Here is a 19,522-nt window from a genome sequence, read left to right on the forward strand (position 1 = left end):
CTGGAACTGGCTTTTTTTGTTTGCTTTTTTTAAATAACCTTGGTACTTATTACACTAACTGCAAATAACAGGTGCTTAATAAATGCTTGATTAACTGGACACTTCTGTAAAAATAGGGCTTTTGACCTAGTGATCTGTAAAGTTAATTTTAGCTCTGTGAAATATAAGAGGAATATTTCTATGGCACTATTTTCAGAACTAGCCTGCGAGGTACAGAGGAAGTATTCTTGTCCTCACTTCACAGAGGAGGAAACAAGAAGTGAGGAGGAGGACTGAGTAGTCTAGCCACCTTCAGTGAATTTGAACTTTGGTCTTCAGCTCTATATCCAAATGAATCACCTGGGAGTGTGGATCCCTTGGGGGAAGATGGAGGTGAGATAGAACTGGGTGGGTAGAAAGGCTTTGCTTTTTGGGCCCCTGAGGAGGGATCTGGTGGCAACCGGCACAAAAAGACACAGTGAAGCAGATTTTGGCTCCATGTAAGGAAAAGCTCTCGGTCCGTTGCTGCTGTCCGAGGCGGAGCCGGAAAGTTCTGCGGAGGGGTTCGGCCTAAGGCACCAGGACCCAGGATGCTCTAGAGCGCCTGATTCAGCTGCTGGTTTGCGCCCCAGGCCTCTTGCAGAACTCCTCAGTGGGCCAGCCAGCCGGCCAGCCCCCGGCCCTTTCGGCTGCTGGGTCCCAATGCTGCCTCTAGGTTTGTTCTTCATTGCCAGTGATCCGAGTCATTTTTCTCCCTGGTTCTCCCTCCAGATGAACGGATGAATAATGCATTGATTAAGTGCTTACTACATGCAACATAGAGTTAGAAACCAATCCCTGCCCTCAAAGAGTCACATTTTAATGGGGTGGGAGGAGAGACAACATAAGTAGGTTTCAGCTGCAGGGCAGAAGGTCCCATCAGCCAAGAAGATGCTTTTTCTTTTTTGAACCATTTGAACACTGAGCTGGACGTTGAGGGTCCTGGGCTGTCTCCGTTCCAGTGTGGGCACCCAATAGGTCCTTAACAGATATGTATTGATTGATCAATTGATTATTGATCTGGGTCTAAGAAGAGATGGCCAGGACGGTGTCTGAGCCGGGCCTGGACTGTTAGTAGTCACTGGCTGACACCGAGGCCTTTACAGAGATGGCAGACATTCATGCCTACACCTCATGGACAGTAAGTAGCCAAGGGGAAAGGGCGTTGAGCTGGGGGCTTCCCTGGGCTCTGGCCACCAGCATGACTGTGTGACCTTGGACAAGTAATTTCTCTCTGCGCATGCGTTTCTACAGCTGAAAATGAGACTACTGCACCGTAGGTAAGTCGCAGTTCAGCCCTAACATTTGGACATTTCGCCATGGGATGGAACGCCGAGAAAAGGAATTGTATTCTTTCATCTCTCTTCCCCGCCCCCCCCACCCCCCAACCATCTTCAAAAGATCGACCTTTCTCTATTCCCCGCCCAGAGATGACTGAGATTGATTCGGACCAATCAGCATTGAGTATGAGCCTCCTCTCTCCAATTCCCCGCCCCCTTTACCTCCCCGCCTTAATCTTCTTTCCCGGCTTCAGAATTTCCCGCCAACACCCCTCCCCCAACCCGCGCAGAAGCAGCCAATGAGAGCCTGCGGCGCGCTTCTCTGCCGCCAGGACTTCTTCTGGGCCGAACTAATTCGGAATTAGGAGGAAATTTTACTGGAGCCCTTCCCAAACCCACATGTGGGGACTTGTTTGGCTTCCTAGACACCTGTAATCTATTTTTTTCCTCTATTTTTAATCCGAAGTTTATCCTAAATTCCCTAGTCCGCTTTCCCGAATCGAAACTTAAAGGTTCTTTTTCTCGATTCCCCTCCCCTCCGCGTCCAGGTTCTGATGGTTCATGCCAGGCTCGCGAGAGGCGGCGGGGGTGGGGTGGGGGTGGAGCAGAAAGCTTATAAAACGCCGTTGGAGGGAGTCGCCACTCGCGCGCGAAATCAGTCTGCGCCCGTGTAGTGTCGTTATAGCAGATCCTCCGCTCAGCGTTAGTGAAGGGAACGTCCAGACCAGACTTCTCTTCTTGTCAGATCACGCCACTGTCCCTGCTGCACACCTTATCATGGATTGCCGGCAGCGGAGTCCTCACGGTGCCACGACGAGCCCCGGGAATAGTTTTTGGGGAAGCGACGGCAGGTAAGTGGATCGAGGGAGCGCCGCCTTAGCCGCCGCGCTCTGACGCCTTCGCTGTCCAGTTTTGAGGGGAGCGGCGGGCCCGGCCCGTACCGCGCCTGCGCGGCATCCCAGACTCCACCTTCCTGCTCCCCGGGATGCGGGTGGCGGGAAAAGACCCCAGTTCAGCTCCTTCACGCCGGGAATGCTGCTGTGTTGGTGCTCAGTTTAAGAAGGGACTGAGGCCGGGACATGGGGCCTTTGGGGGCGCAAAAACTGATTTCCTCTTTTTAGTTCATTTAACCGAGAGATTACAAATAATGTGACGGACTCCGGACCCCCTCCCCCCATCCCCCCAGTGCGTTTCCTTTGTACCAAGCAGACCTAGGCCCTGGAGGGAGGGGGGAAGGAGGAAATATTGACTCTGGCATGTAGATAGAGCCGGGACATTATACCTGCTCCTTAAAATGTTTCAATTCCCAAATTTCAGTGTGGCGACCTTTTTAATTTCATTTGAGATACAAAGGCGGTGTGTGGAAAAACTATCAGTATCGTTCATGAGTGTTAGGTACGGCCGAGTTTTTTGTAATACAACCCTGTCCAAAAAGAAAATGGATTTGGATTTGGATTCTCTCATTTACAAAATTTTGGCTCTGGAGTGCAGCTAGAGCCGGGACATTATACTTGAGATGAATTGGCAGAGCCAGAATTAGGGTTCTGTGTTCCTGAAAAATCTCCTTTCCATTTTCCAATTTGAATTCTCTCATTTCTAAAATGATAAAATGAAATAATGCAAATGATTTGCATAGCTGGAATTAGAATCCGTGTAACTGAAAGTGTGCTTTCTCATTTTTGATACATTTACAACCACCCCCACTCCCACCCCCCATTAAAGGTGGAGGATTTTGTAATCAGCCAATTTACAAATGGGAAAAATGTGGGAGGGAGAAATGGTTTGCCCAAGGCTAGGACGATCAGAACCTAGATCTTCTGACCTCATTCTTCCTATTAACGAGGGCTGAATGTTCTTGATGCTTCATCACATGATCTGGATACTGGGGTTGAAAGGATGTGATTTCCCTGATTGCTCAGAATCGTTATTAAGCCAAGAAGCCCAACTCCATAGAAATGTTAGGCTTTGGGGGATTACTAATATAATCTATATTCATTTCCCGTATTTCAGGAAACTGAAACCCAGAGCAGTGCATTGGCTATAATGAAAGTTACATTGAACCAGGATTATAAGAATTTTGTTTTTCTGTCTCCTAATCTAGTACTTATATTGTCCTATCTTACCGGTACCCTAATTTCCAAACACCTCATAACTTAGAAGAAATTAGCACATAAATCTTAACATGTTATGTTCTTGTTTTTATGCATAGCACACTTTCTCCATCCCGGTGGTCTCTTGGACGGAAACGAAGATTGGATGGAAGGCATAGAAAACCCGAAGATGCTGATGCATCTCTATTTGTTGAAGATGAGACCAAACCTAGACATGCAGAAGAAAACGAATGTCGAAATTTAGACAATAGGCTTGAGAGGTATGACACTAAACCTACATGTGCCTTTGTGCAAATTGTGACTGAGTCATAAGAGTTTTGTAGCAATTATATCACAAACTATTATTTGAGCCTGTTTTGGGGAAAGGAAACACATGAGAAATAGGACAATATGGCAAATGTGATAGCTGAAAAGGAGGTATCTAGGATCTGGTAAAACTTGAGGGGAAACTTTATACTTATATTTTTCATCTAATGAAAAATTTGTATGCTTTATTTGGCATATTCAAAACAAACCTAAATCTGTTTCCATTTCCTAAAATATTTGCTTTATCCCGAGGGGAAAGGTGGTACTTCATTTGGGAGTTAAAAGTATATCACACCAATTTGTAAAGACTAATAGAGGTTGAATCAAATTTGCTCCTGTGGAAGCACTGGTGAGATTGGATCCAGTAAGTATTGTTCTGACTTGAACTCATTTTAGAATCCACACTCCCTGTTACCTTTGTCATACTCATAAGTAAGCTTGACCAAAATAGATAACAATATAATCATGCTGTGTGTTTTTATATTCAGTGGATCTGTAATATCAATGATATGGATATTCCTGCCAACAATACGTTATGTCTTTGCCTCCATAAGCTTTCCATATATTTGGGCCTTTTGGCATTTTCAGAAATATATTTTGGTTACATAAGGAGGAAAAAAGGCCCCAACCTATATTTAAATTATTGCAGGAAAATGTTTATTCACTGTTGATTAGGCATGAAAAAAATCTTTATATCTGTGATTTGTATTTTACATCAAATTTTGCTATCTAATGTAAGTTTTTACAAAAAGTGCTTTAAAATTTAATATAGTTAAGTAAATGGGTACAAAATTCTCCAAGTTTTAAAATAGTTGAATTTTTTGGTTTATTTGAGGCTGAATAGCTAAATCCTGAATTGTCTATTAAGAATATACGATAGACATTGAGACGACGATAAGATAGGTTGTTAAAATTGGGGTTTGTGGCTTGGTTTTCAGTTAGCTTTTTAGAAGATGTGAACATTTGTTTCTATAAGATTGTATCATAGAATCTTATTTTACCTGTTCGATAATAATAGCTAATTTTTAGTGCTTTTAAGATTTGCAAAGTATTTTGCAAATATAATTCATTTCATTTGACTCTCATAGTAACCCTGAAAAGTAGGTGGTGGTGTTATTCCCGTTTTACAAATGAGGAAACTGGAATACACTGAGATTAAGTGACTTGCATAGGGTTCCCCAACTAATTTATGTCAAAACGAATTTGAACTCAGATCTTCTGCCGGACGCTGAGCTCCCATTTTCTTACCTAGGTGCATCTGTTTGAACTTTCAACAAACAAAAGTTTTGGGTACTGTTAGACAGAATATTTATTGTATTGACATCTTAATAAACTAACTGGCATTGTAGTGGAAAATTATTAATGAAAACAGATTTTTTTTAATGTTCCTTTTGATGTAGTTGTACCTAATGCTAGTTGGGATCCTCTTCTAGGCATTGCAGAAATTGGTACAAACAAACTGAATAATTTTGTTTCATTTTTATGTTTATTATGTCACCAAAAATTATTAAGCTAATTTTAAAATATAAGTCATAGCTTAAATTTTCTAAATGAATTTTTAGTAATTTGATCTGTAATAGTTATATGTAATGCTGCAACAATCTGGTAGTTGGGATTTGTGTTTGAAGTAGACTAGGATAATTTTTTTTCATTTGAATGAAACCTTAAAAGGCACAATTGAATACTTTTTATTGTTCATTTTAACCTGCGTTTATTGTCCCTCTTCCTTTAACTCTGGGATAGATGCGGTTACTAACTCCATTACAACAGATAAGGAAACAGGTTCAGCAATTGTCTGCTCGGGATCTAAAAATGGTGTCCAGGATGGGATTAAAATTTGGATTTTCCTGACTTGTCCACTAGGCTTTATTGCTAAAATCAAAACAAGTAGAATGTCATACACTGAAATATACAGGCAATCTTTTCTTTTAAGCTGTATTCCTAAGAACTATGAAAGTAGACCTTCCCTCATAAGAAATGGGTTGCAAAATGAAACTACAAATTCTAAAGTTTGGAATTTAAAGGTTATGCCATGAAATGAAAATTACAATATTTCTACACATAGAGCTATCCTCCAAATTACATATACACGACATAAATGATAGCCCTATTGCATCATAGTTTAATCTAAAATTAACCTTCTATATAAAATATTAGTTATTAATCAAATTCTTCTTGCCTTAAAATTTACAAGGGATTATGGGGAAATTGTAAAGAATTTGAAACTGATGCTTCTTTCTATTGTTACAAATCACCTTAAAAGGAAACAGAAAGGTGTTCAAAATCATAGTTAGACCCTAGAGATAATGAGGAGTCACTGGATTTTAAATAAGATAGTAATATGATTAGATCTATATCCCTTTATTTTCCAAATGTATCTCTCTCTTTACTTCTAGATATCTAGAGATATCCTCCCCTTTTAATAAAAAATGAGAAAAAAAAGTTCTACAAAACACTGACAATACATCCTCCTTCTGCAAAGAAGGTGAATGTTAGGAAAATGTAAAAAGAAAACCCAAGGAGGGAAAAACGTAGACAACATTAAATGTGACAGATGGGTAGGGAAAAAATGGAGAGTAAGAAATAACAAGATTTGTCTCATAAGAGTTTGTTAGTAACTTGGGTCATTTCATTTGGATAACGAGGTTAGAAGGCAAATTTGAGAAAGGAAGTGGAGGCAGTGAGGTTAGGTAATTTTTGAGGAGTTTGATTGAAAAGGGGAGTAAAAAGGACGGTAGTTGGGAGGTGATGAAGTTGCATGAAAGACTTTTAATGAGGGAGGATAGTTGAAGGTTTTAGGGCAATTTTTCAAGTTTGAGAAGGGGGTTGAGGTCGCAAGGCTTGGCCAGTTCTCTGAATTCTTTGGAGAGAAATAATAAGACATGCATCGATATAGAGAGAAGAGAGCAGAACCAGAAAAATACGCCCACTGACAACAATATATAATGGAAAGATACTTTAATGACTAGGCTTAGCCCTGAGAAAAAGATCAGGGAGTGCTTTAAGATAATTGTTCTAACAACACACAATTCTGTGACATTGAAGTAACACTTTGAACATTCCTAATCTTTGTTTACAGGGTTGTTTTTTTTTCTTACCTTAAAAAAGGGTTTCTATAAAATTGAGGTATATTAAGGACTTGTCTTGCCTTGAAATATGTGTAGCAGTGGGATCTCTGCCAGCCCATCATTTTTAAAGAATGTATGCCCTTCTTTACACCACCTCTCTTTAATGGTTCCTTATTAGCAATATATTGCAATCTGTTCATGCCCTTCAACATATGTAAACTCATAAGTTATTACTTTTCAAATTATTTTATCTGAACTGTAAATTTAAATGTTGCTGAACTAATCTTTAAAAGTAAACTGACACTATCTTAAATGTATAGATTTTGATGGGTTTGCTTTAATTGAGGGTTTTTTTTTTGTTGTTGTTTTTTTTCAGTTTTACAACTCCAGAAGGTCCAAAACCTCATTCAAGATGTAAAGATTGGGGAAGTGTAGTTGAAGAGGATGAAATGCGAACCAAAGTGAATAAAGAAATTGCAAGGTATTTGGTCATACTGAATTTTAAACTCTTTGCTAAGTAATTTGATTTACTTACAACCTTATTCTTTAAGCAAATTTTTTTTTTGAAGCATCATTGAAATTTTTTAATAGTCTGCCATATATAGTTATTAGCATTATCTAAATATCACTTATATATGTGATATTTATATATAATATACATAAACTTATATAATATGTATTTAATATGTAAACATATATATGTATATAAACTGGTATAGATAATGCTATAAAATAATGAACACAAGTTATATATCATCCCTTGTAGTTGAGTAACCACCCCCATCCCCAAGCTCAACAGCAATATTCTTTTTTTTCCTATGTTTGCTGTGATTTTTTTTTTTTTTTAAGGTAGATAGAACATAGATTATTAGGTAGTTTTTTTTGAAGTGCAGAGGGTTTGGTGCTTTCGGCAGTAAAAAGTTTTCAGGATGTTTATATTATGAATTTATAATAAGTAATAATCCATTTAAGACTTAAGTAAACATTACCAAGTGACAATTGTCATTTTTTAGCTGTTTCCTCCTAGTATGAAGTGGAATCCAGTTAGACAAAACTGGTATTATTTAAGATTATCTCAAAAAAGTTTTTAATCCTTGAATTTGTTGAATTTAGAGAAGCATTTGGATTTTCCAGAGTCTCTTCTGTTGAAACATTATTCTAGGAATTATTTTGGACTCCTTAGCCTTGTAGAACTTAAAATTTGCTATGGAATTTTAGTTTCTAAATCGATGGAGGTATAACAAGTAGAGATTCTTCATGAGAATTTTTAGATGATTATTAATAAGCTTTCATTTATGTGTTAAGAGCTCACCACATTGGACAGACAGACGTAGCATAAATAGAAATATTGAGTTTGTTAAATTATACTCTGCATCTTTATCATGAAAGAAAGTGGTACAGCCTAGAAGTCAGGAAGATTTCTAACCTTTTTCTTATACCGATTAATTCTGCAACCTTGGCCATATCTGTAAAGACTGTTGTAACTCCAGGAATGAAATTAAATTCAGAAATAGTGAATTTTATGTATGTATATATCTCTAGAATAGTAAGTTTAATGTGAATTTTTTTCAGATACAAAAGAAAACTTCTTATAAATGAATTTGGAAGAGAAAGAAAGTCATCTTCTGGGAGGTGAGTAACATATAATACTTTTAATTTTGTGTGTTTATTAAAAATAATCATGAAACAGGAACTATGAATATTATAAAAAATTAGAACAAATTTTATGAAATTGGGCAAAGGTAAAAGTTTAATCAAGAAACCACAAACTATATGTAATCACAAAACTATGTTATGGAAAAATCAGTGGCAAGGAGTGGATCAAATTGAGAAAGTTGATATGGATACCTAATGGGAGTGACTTCCTAGCTGAAATTTTACATGGTGAAATTCATTTATGCAAATACAAATATTTTCGATGTAAGGTTACTGGGTCTATTACGAGGCTTTTCCCTGGCTATTTGATTACCATTTTGAATGTTCAGTAAAATTACTAAAATGTTGTAAAAATTATATAAAATTGTATTATTATGTATATAAATAATTATGAATTATATTAAGAATTATGTAAAAATTGTATAAAAATAAAATTATAAACTCTCATAATCTTTGGCATCTGTGAAAATATAATCTTTTTATTTTGTTTAGTTCTGATTCAAAAGAATCAACATCTACAGCACCAGCAGAACTAGAAACAGATGAGAATGTTCTGATGAGAAGACAAAAACAGATAAATTATGGAAAGAATACCATTGCCTATGATCGATACATTAAAGAAGTTCCAAGGTATGTTTTTCATTTGTGTAAATAGTAGGTTTTAAGTGAAGTAATGTCCTTTTTAAAAAAAATCATATCACTTATGTATGACTATATATCCCCTATTCTATCAATTAAATATTTCCTTATAATTAAAAAAATAATAAAGCTATGTTTAATGAAAAACTTTCTAAAAAGAATTATCCACGGACAGCTTGTGCAGTTTTTTGCCATGAGTAAGAACATAGTGATTTAGAGATTGTTCTAGAAATCTTCATGATAATAGAGAAAAGAAGTATTGCACATGTGGCAAGAAGATATGATGTTACATTACATCTGAATTCCTAGGGGAATTTAGGAGGGAGAAGCTAGATGAAAGGTGAAAAGCTAGGACTTTTGGCTTGATTTGAACTAGGATGAAGGAAGGGGAGGAGGATGAACAAAGTGGAAACTTAAAAAGTAAAATCTGAAGGGGACCAAAGAAGTCATGCTCAGGAGGGAGTATAACAGGTGGGAGTGTAGGACATTGCAAGCTAGTTTTCACCCCAAAAAAGATCTTTGTTAAGGCATTTTGCTTAATTTGTTATAGACTGGCCCCTGTTGAACCAGCTGGCTTCACTGTTACACAAATACAATTTTGTTTTTTAGCAATAGGAATTGTCATTGCGTAACTTGATATGTTAGAATTTGCTATTTTAATAGATTTCCAAAGAATTTAGATGCCTAATATAATCCAAAAAAAAGTCCAGCTTATCCAGTGACTGGATTTTTAATAAGTTAATTCAATTTTTGAAAGCTTGGTCTCATTAAAATCTCAGATTTCTCACAATTTGTGATGAGAATTCTATGGAAACATGGGATAGGTATGGTTTTTTAAACTAATGGGTGTGTTCTTGCTAATACAGGCATCTTAGACAACCTGGAATTCATCCCAAGACTCCAAACAAATTTAAGAAGTATAGCAGGCGATCCTGGGACCAACAAATCAAACTGTGGAAGGTTGCTTTACATTTTTGGGATCCTCCAGCTGAGGAAGGCTGTAACTTACAAGAAATGTATGTATATGTTAGGACTTATTTTTTTCTCTGTATTGTGTACTTATATGTCCTATAAATATGGACATAAGTTGTATATACAGTTCTGTGACCATGAAATAGTGCCCTTCAGATCTTCCTATAAGAACAATTTAATATCAGTATTTACTATATATTTACTACATATAGCAGGTTGTCTTCTCCCTAGGAGCAATTTAGAGTAGCAAAAAACAATTAAGCTCTATTGTACATAAAAATTGTTAGGGAAATTAAAGTCATGGGTTATTTTTTCTCTTCCTCTACCCCCTTTTCATGAACCAGAAAGAATTTTGCCTGAGTACAATATATTGTGCTTGCATTGAAATCTAAAGCCTGCATTTCCATGTCCTGTGTGCTTCCCTTAAAACATCTCTCAAAGAGAGAATGTCACTTCACATTAAAAAACCATTTTAAGTGGTCAGTTTTTGTCCAACATGCATGTTATTTACGAGAGTTGTCCCATATTAAAATGGTACCCTTTACATTTCAAGAAAACAACCAGTCCAGGTTTTCACATGATATGTAATAACTCTGTTTTTATAATTTGATTAGCCAGTGAGAAAAAAATAACATTGGATTACCTTTAAAACTGCTTACTACCCACCTCCCGCCACCACTCCCCCCATCCCCACCCCCACCCCCAATGCATTTGCATTGCACTTTGAGATTTATGAAGCCATTTACTTACACTGACTCTTCAAGTTAGGTTGTGCAGTAATGAGACATTGCTCTCATTCTGCAAATGAGGAAACTTGGGACATACAGCTTTTCGAAGTTTTTTAAAAAAAATATTGGGCAGGGGAAATTATAGAGCAAGAAACCTTCCCAACATCAAGTTTCTTTCAGCGATATGTTAAGTAAGTCAATGATGTCATTTGCATGTTGCTTTGTAATTTTAACAGCACCCCAGTAGATATTGGTGAAATGGAGACTGAATCTGCTGAAAGTAGTTCTGAGTCACAAACAAGCTCTCAGGATAACTACGTGAGTACTGGGGTTTTATTTTTCTTTTCTGCCTTTTAAATTTTAAGGTTTCCTAACAATGGCTAACTTAGCCCATGGTAGTTTGGCTCATTTTAAGTAATAATGTAAAAATATTAAAATGTGCTTGATTTGAGCTTGACGCTCTGGAATAAGGATTCCAATTTATCCTCAGTAAAACCTGAGGCTTGGGTCTGGGATTAGTTGTATTAAATGTACAATTTTGACAGGTGTGGGTTTGGTATACATATTGTAGGAATGTTATAAAGGAAAATAATGCAGTGAATATTTGAGTAAGGCTGATGTCATTCAGACTAGTCATACTTTTAAATACTTGTTAGAATCTATAACAGTATTACCACACACAATATGTGTGGTGCAGTGTGAACAGGGATGGGGGGGAATGGCTAACCTGAACACTGAGACTTAACCAACATTTTGTAAGATTTGCAGGATTTCTTTGTGATTGGGAACTAGAAATAATAAAAGGATAATTTAAGTATACTTGAAGAAAGATAGGACCATGGGGAGCATGGTTTGGAAAAACAGTTGGAAAATTAGACTTAAGTTAATTAAGCAAAACTTAGTTACAAGGACTAAATGCCAACTTAAAGAGGCAAAAGGAGAATTAAATCAAGGAAAACAAAAGCATAACAATAACCTTAAATGTGAGTGAATATGAAATCAGACTCCAAAATTTATGTATATGAGAGTCTTGGAAGTAGTTGCAGATGAAAATGAGCTAAAACAAATTATTCTGCATCAAGATATTTTTTAAAAGCAAGAGAAAAATGAATTACTGTGCCTTCACTGTAGACCATGTAGGGTCAAGTGCATAGTATCTAAGATCATAGAACACTGTCTTGTGAAACATGATAATAGGACAAGAATTATAAATAAGAATATTGAATGTATGAAACATCCTTTTCAGAACTAAAATAGCTGAAATGGTAATTAGCACAGGGAATTAATACATGGTACAAGTGGCAGAGTGGATAGAGTACTAGCACTGGTATTGGGAAGATTCATTTTCCCGAGTTGAAATCCAGCCTCAAAGACTTGGTAGCTGTGACCCTAGTTAAATTATCTAATCTTATTTGCCTCACTTTCTTCGACTGTAAAAATCTGGAGAAGGATAATTGTTTTTTTTTTTGCCAAGAAAACATAGAATCAGTCACTGCTAAGATGACAACCAATAGCAAATCTAAATGAAAAGAAGTAGTTTTCCAAAAGAGTAAGCTAAAGAATGCATTTTAAGGATTATTAATATATTTTGGTTTTTATATTTAAATTTTCCTCTGTATTCAACTCCTCCCCTCAAAAGCCATCACTTAAAAAGAAAGAAATAAAATTGGCACAGATGATCAATATGGGGGGGGGGGGGTGTGTGACTATATATTTATGTTCCACATCTATGGGCCTTCCCCATACCTGAAAAGGATTGGTGGAAAGTGTTGAATTAGAAATGGGCGAAATAGAAAATTAAGACCTGCATTTTTGAAGACTAAATGATAAGTCTTTAGCTAGTAGTATAAAAAGAAAATTGCCAAAATGAGATAAAAGGTGAATTGACATTTAAAAATAAAAGAAACGTGTAGAAATTACTGTATGTCATTAGACTATTAAGTCATAAGTGAGTTTATTAATAAAATATTCAATGGTCTAGCAGATTTGTAAATGAATTTCTAGCACATGTTTTGGAATAGTTAATATTTGTTACAAAAAAATATTTTCAGTAATAGAGAAGAAAGGTATTTTACAGAGATCTTTGAAGCAAATAGGGTCCATATGCCTGAAGTTTAGAGAATTGTTCGCTCTGAATTTATGCCAGGTATTCAAAAACGAAAACAATTTACACAACTTTTCCAGCCACCTTCCCTCTGCCAACATGAATTAATAGATAAATCCCGTGGAGTTTCCTGAAGTAGGAGAAAGATTAAATATTTTCCCCAGACTTAATCTTCAGAGGTGGGATCGGAATCTTGTTCTTTTTAACTTAACTTTCAGTTCACTGCCTCTTAAAAATCATTATTTTTTTTTAAATCATATTTTAAAAACATTTTTGTCATGAATTGTAAAATTTATGGTAATGAAAGGCCCTCTGAGGAGATAAGTTTGTAATTAAAATCAACACCTATGTTGCTCACAGGAAAGTAACATGGGGAATTTTGTTAGCAGATGCATTTATGGGCATTAGCCCATAGTCCATTTGTGTATAACCTATTTGAAATTATTTGTCTTCTCAATGAGGATTGCTGTTGTGAAATTCAGAATTTGAAAAAAAAGATGGTTAAAATTGTTTTTACATGTTATTGGAGGAAAATAAAATATTTTTTTAAAAGAAGAATGTGAAGTCTGAACTTAAAGAAGCAATTGGACACAGTGTTCCAGTGTCTGATAAGCCCAAGAACACAAAGTACTTGGGAGTACTATTCTACAAAAGTTCCTCCAAACATGGAATTCAATCCACTGTATCCCTAGCTGGCAGTTAAAAAGTTTGCTAGATAAGTGGTAAGAGAATATTAACTTTTTGCAAAATAACTATCAACAGTTATAGAATTATTAAAAAGTAATGACAGCATTATGAACGATTACTCAAATTCCTAATAGAACCACAAATTTTCACTTTATAAACCAATGAAATTTGCAAAGATCAGAAACATTGAGTAAGTGTTGGGGGGACTAGGAAGACAGGCAAGATGTAAATTGGTTCAACCATTTTGGGGAAAAATTTGGAATTATGTGAAGAAAATCACAACTGTTGACTGGAGATAAATCCCAAAGCATTCAAAGTCAAATTTTCTTTCACCAAAATATTCATGATAATTTTAGGAGTAAACTAAGTGCTTACTCATTAAGAAATGAGTGGAAAAAGTAATATTGTTATATTAATGACAAATATATGAGGATGTGAGGTATGGGGAGATTCTGTGAACTAATGCAGTGGGAATTAAGCAGAACCAAAAAAGCACATGAGAAAAACTACAGTTGGGCTTTCAGTCAGTCAGTGTTAGATTCCTTGTAGATGTTTTCAGTTATATGATATGTATTCTGCTTTTTGCTTATCTAGATTCTGTTCATATTGAACTTTCCCATGTTTCTTTGAGCTCATCATTTTGAACTGCTCTAGAACTAGAATGGCAGCTGTGTAGCTCTGTGGTTTTGAATTTAGATGGCTGGAAAGTTCATGGTATCTTCACCATAAAGAAAGAAGGTCAAAGGGGGGGGGGGGAGGGTGGCGTGTATATCTCTGGGAAGAAAAATAAATTTTGCTTGGGATGTGTTAAGTTTGAGATACTTGAAACATCCATCCAGTATTTATATCAATAAATGCCCACTGGCAATGTAGACCAGGAGCTAAGCAGATACTAGAGTTGGTTATATATAGATGTTGGTTTGGGAGGCATTTGTATAGATTGAGAAATGATTAGCCTCCATTCCTCCCCCCCAAAAAAGGTCATCAATGATATATAGCGGAGAGAATTGGAGAGGGCGCAATACAAAGCCTTGGTGTACATCCATGATTGTAGGAAAGGAGTGTGAGTAATTATCCAGCAAAGGAGACTTGAGATGGAGTGGTCAGAGAGGAGAGGAATGAAGAGAACTTTGTCATGAAGGTGAAACCTGGTGACCTCCAGAGGTCAAGAAAGATAAAGACTGGAAAAAAAGGCCATTGATTTTGGCAAATTGACATCATTGTGAACTTTGAAAAGATCCTATTCAGTCTTGGTAAAGTCGGAAGTCCATTTTGCAAGGGATTGAAGGAGTGCAAATTGAGGCTAGGGTGCTCCTTGGTAGTTAGGCTGTGAAAAGCGTCAAGAATAGGACTTCATGGGATGGTGGGATCAAGCAAAGTTTTTAAAAAGTGGAGGAGGCCAGGGCATATTTGTAGACATCTAGGAAGGAGCCCAAAGAAAGAAAGTATTTGCAAATTAGGAGGCGGGACAGTAAAGTGGGAGGAGGGAACAATTTTCAGGAGGATAAGGAAGGAGTTGGGATAAAAAAAAAAAAGTCGGCTTTCTTTGATAAGAAGAGCAAACCTTTTCATTATACTAGAACCAAAGAGGAAATAATAGGAAGTTATGTCAGTCAAGAAGTTTATAGTTTGATATATAGAAATATCATTTTTAAAATGCTTTTGTACCCAATTCATAAAGTCTTTGGAGATTAACCAGATATCTGAATTATGAAAGTAGCCTCTATAAAATATATATTGCTGTAGTATAGTTAGATCAAGCAGAAGTTTGGATTTTTAAAATAATTATACTAAAATGATGTAGTTGCTAATCTGGAAACCATAGGATATACAAAATGACCCCGCATAGAACTCAGTTATTTAAATTTTTAGTATATGATATTTTTTCTTCAGGAAGAAAGGAAAACAACATATTCAAGTCTTGTTCATTGTTGTAGTTTGGGGGAGAAATGGTTCTTGAAAAAATTTTTTAGCTAAGTGAGGTTTTCTTATGCATTTGAATTAGTGGCTAATAGGTATATGAATATATTTGTACCAATATGCCTGCCTGTGTTAAGATGACAGAAAAGTGAAAACGTGTATTTAGAAACACTTTTAAAAGAACAAAGTTTTTACCAATGGGATTAATACTTGCTTACCTTCATTCCTTAATTTTGTGTGATTCACATTTTTGTTTTGTAGGATATGTATTCTGGCACGCCCACAAAAGTTAGACATGTTGATTATCAAGCAGGAGATGAATTTGACTTGGAGGCTTGTTTGACTGAACCACTGAAAGAATTCCCGTCTGTGAGCTAAGGGTGCCACCTGGAGGCTATTTTGGGAAAACTAATTCTGTTCTAAAATAGATGACATTGTTTAGGTGAAAATAAGTCTGGTGAAATGTTGGCCAAACTGTTGATAACTGGATGTTTCCCTCCTGTTCATAGTTTATTATTTCATGATATTGCTATTCTTGCCTCATTTTTATTTTTATTTTTATGTATTTTTTTTGTATATTGGATGGGTTTGCAAGTGTTAAATTATAAATTGTAATACCCCAAGAAAAGTGACAGTGAAAACAAATTTAATTGTTCTATAGATTTCTCTGCAAGTTAACTTGGCTAACATAAGTGTCTTTTTCCAAGTATAAAATGCTGCATTGGTCTCTTAGTTTTATCATAGAACTACAATAAGGGGTCGGTGCTTTCTGTGTTTTGCCAGTGTACTTTCCTTACAAGCTGAATTCTTGGCATCTCTTCAAGATGCCAAGTGTATTATTAAGCTTTTTGTTTCATCCACAGTACTGGAAAGTTACCATAGATAGGGTGAATTATTTGAATTACTGAGCTTGACGATTGCTGCATCCTTAGTTTGGTACTTGTAAATAGTGATAGACAGCTCTTCTTGTGATATTTGAAGAAGAGTTTAAAGGAATGCAAAGCATATAGGGAAAAACTTTTTTTAAATGCGACCAATTAATAAGCCATGTAAAATTGTAAATGATAATGTTGTACAGATTTTCTTTTCAAATATTCAATTGTAAACTTAATACAGTTAAAGTTTTAATTACTTTTGTATGGAATGTTCTTGCAAAAAATAAAAGGAAAAGAATATGGTGTATCAGATTTATTAGGTTGTTAGGTAGATGTGAACTTTGTTATTCTGCTTTCTGATGAGCTTCTCCCTGTGCATTCATTTTCAGAATTCATAAAGCAATCTTTCATAAGAATAGAAATAACTATCCTGTATGTTTTTATATCTTGGCTTTTTTCCCCCCTCCATTAAAGAGAGAGATGCTATAGGATGGGAGGGACAGATGTAAATTTATTATTATAGGCTGGTAGCTTGAAATTTGTAGGTGCTCAGTATACATTTTTGAGTGAATAAAAATTGTTCAAAACTTGAATCTTTGTAATACCAAGTGACAAATGATGTGGGGTGTTTTTTTGTTGTTTTTAATTATTACTCCTAATGAGTCCTAAATAGACTGCATTGCTGCAATTGCTCTGATACTAAAAAGACCTTTTGGGGTTTTTTTTTTTTTTTTTTTTTTTGGTAGTAAATGTTTCCTGTTTTGTACAATTAAAATTATTTTAGAAATGTGACTTGACTCCTGTATAGTCAGATTACTCCTGAAGTGTTGCATTAATTTCTAAATGCCATGTGTTTAGAAGGGTGTTGATGAGGCAGGTCAGGGTAATAAGGATAATCTTTGAGAACAAATTGGAAAAGTTAGCCAGAGTGAGGTTAGGCAGTTGAAAGTAAGGCTCTATTACGCTAATTAAATCTTTTATTTCAATCTTTGAGGGACACTAGTAAAATGACAATCAGGATAGAGTCCAACAAAAAGGTTAAGAACAATTAGTGATAATTCTCATAATAGTTTGATTTCTTTCTTTTAAAGATGTTGGTGTCACTAGGCCTTCCTTTAGATAATTGTCAATCAGACTTAAAATCCAATAACAGATTAAGCACTGGTAGGGACTGGGAATATAGAGGTGAAATATGAAGTAGTTCCTTCCCTCAAGGAGCTTATATGAATGCCACAGTTTTAGCAGAATATGAATATTCAAAAATACTGCCATCCCTTTGTAACTAAGTTTATGATTGGAATTTGCCCTTAAATTTACAAGAAGATTCTGGATTTTTTTTTCTTTCGGTACAAATAAGACTTGCATATCATTTTGACACCTTATCTAGATTTTCACAACCTTACAACAAAAATGACTGATTACTCTCCTTTGTTTTTTATAGAAGATTGTATATATAGAAGATTTTTCTCATATTTTCCCAGGTATAAAAAAACTTCATGAGCTTAAGTCACCTTACCATAGAGCCAAAGTTCAGAAGCAGGAGAAGAGGTATGCAGTTTGAAAGCTAGACTACAGAGGGAAAGAATAAAGTAATGCTGAATGCCATCATAAAATAAGGTGATAATAGTAATGTACCAGATTGTAATGACTGGAAATACTAGAAATATTTGCTTAGGATGCATGACACCTGAGATCTGTTTGTACTTTTCTGGCCAATATGACTTGAGAATTAAAGCTCTAAGACTAGAAAGCCATCCAAATGGCACCAGGTGGCTATCACTTGCTCAAGGTCACCCAGGCACTAAGTATCAGAAAGGGGATTTGAACCATTTTCTCCATTGCCAATGTTCTTTCCACTGTACCAAGCTGCTTCAATGCTTTTCTGGGCCCTGGTTTCTTCATCTGTAAAATGCAAGAATTGGACCTGATTTTGTGGAAGGAAAGGCATGATCAAGAACAAAGGCACATGTTCAGTAAATGGAGAGAAGGATATATGGAAATAAGTAGTGAGAGATAAACCTAGAACAATGTTATTGGCAGATAATTTGGGTAAAACATTATGAAAGACATTTATTAGAAGACAAGCAGTGATTTCACAGATATAGAAAGGACAAGACTGAAGGCAAGGAACAGCAAAAAGTCAAAGATGATTGAATTTTTTTTGTTTTTTTAATGAATCCTTCAATCTATATTTACACAAAATTAATATGGAGGAAGTTTTGGAAGTATTGGAAGAATCTTTAGGGAGAGAGATGGTTTCAAATCTTGAGCTGATAGGAATTTTTAAAAATCCATTATATGTTTAAAGTTCATCATTGGTTCACCCCTTAACTTTCACATTACAACAGTTCCTCCTTGAGTCAGGCCCATAACCCGAGTTCTCATGAACTCTAAAAGCCTCTGACTTTGTTTCCCTACCTACCTCTTGTCTCTCCTGTCCAATCCATCCTCACAAATTACCTAAATAACCTTCCCTAAAGCTATATCTGCTCAAATTCCTCAGGGGCTCCATTGCTATTCTTTGTTTTTAAGCTAGCTTTTCCACAGTCTGCTCCAGGCTACCTCTCCAGCCTTATCTTCAATAATCTCCTTGAGGTGTGCTATATTTTTACTCAATTGGACTGTTTATCATTCCCCAAGTGCCCCATCTTTGTAACTCTCATATTGTTACCTTTGCCTGAGATGTCCTGTCATTTTGCTTTATGAAACATCTCTAAAAAACAATGAAACATAAAACAAATGAGTAGAAGCTCAGAAAGAACACAGTTTTGTACCTTTGGTGTTTAAGCAATTATATACAAAATTCAGTTTCATGCGCAATTTTATTTTCTATTTGTATATGAAATGTTTGTTTTTATCGATCATTGTCAGATTCATAATAAAGTTGTTGAAACATTTCTTCCATTCTCTTTGTTCTCATGAATTTGTATGTGTGTGTGTATACAAAATTCTTTTTCCTTTGTTCTCCATGATCTGGTTTAGAACCTCAGAACCTCATATCCCAGATGTATTGGATTGTAATGGAGCTTTCTGAGTTCCTGTTTGGTTTTTTCTTTCTCCAATTTGTCTTCCAACTGCCCAAGTAGGACTGTGCTATTTTCCCTTTAAAACAAATGGCTGCCTCTGGCCTCAGGAAAAACTAGTATTTCATCCTGAAG

At 35.8% G+C, this 19,522-nt stretch overlaps 1 protein-coding gene across 1 annotated transcript; it reads left to right on the forward strand.

Annotated features, from left to right (window-relative positions):
* The first annotated feature begins 1,881 nt into the window (after positions 1–1,881).
* On the forward strand, positions 1,882–19,268 carry SLBP (stem-loop binding protein). The gene is made up of 8 exons (XM_051964133.1): positions 1,882–2,149; positions 3,508–3,669; positions 7,160–7,264; positions 8,356–8,415; positions 8,932–9,069; positions 9,945–10,094; positions 11,015–11,096; positions 15,751–19,268. Exons 1-8 carry the CDS (start codon positions 2,076–2,078, stop codon positions 15,865–15,867), a joined length of 888 nt encoding a protein of 295 aa, XP_051820093.1. The 5' UTR covers positions 1,882–2,075; the 3' UTR covers positions 15,868–19,268.
* Positions 19,269–19,522: the final 254 nt, after the last annotated feature.

Source organism: Antechinus flavipes, chromosome 6, assembly GCF_016432865.1.
Source record: "Antechinus flavipes isolate AdamAnt ecotype Samford, QLD, Australia chromosome 6, AdamAnt_v2, whole genome shotgun sequence".
In the NCBI taxonomy this organism is placed as follows: domain Eukaryota; kingdom Metazoa; phylum Chordata; class Mammalia; order Dasyuromorphia; family Dasyuridae; genus Antechinus; species Antechinus flavipes.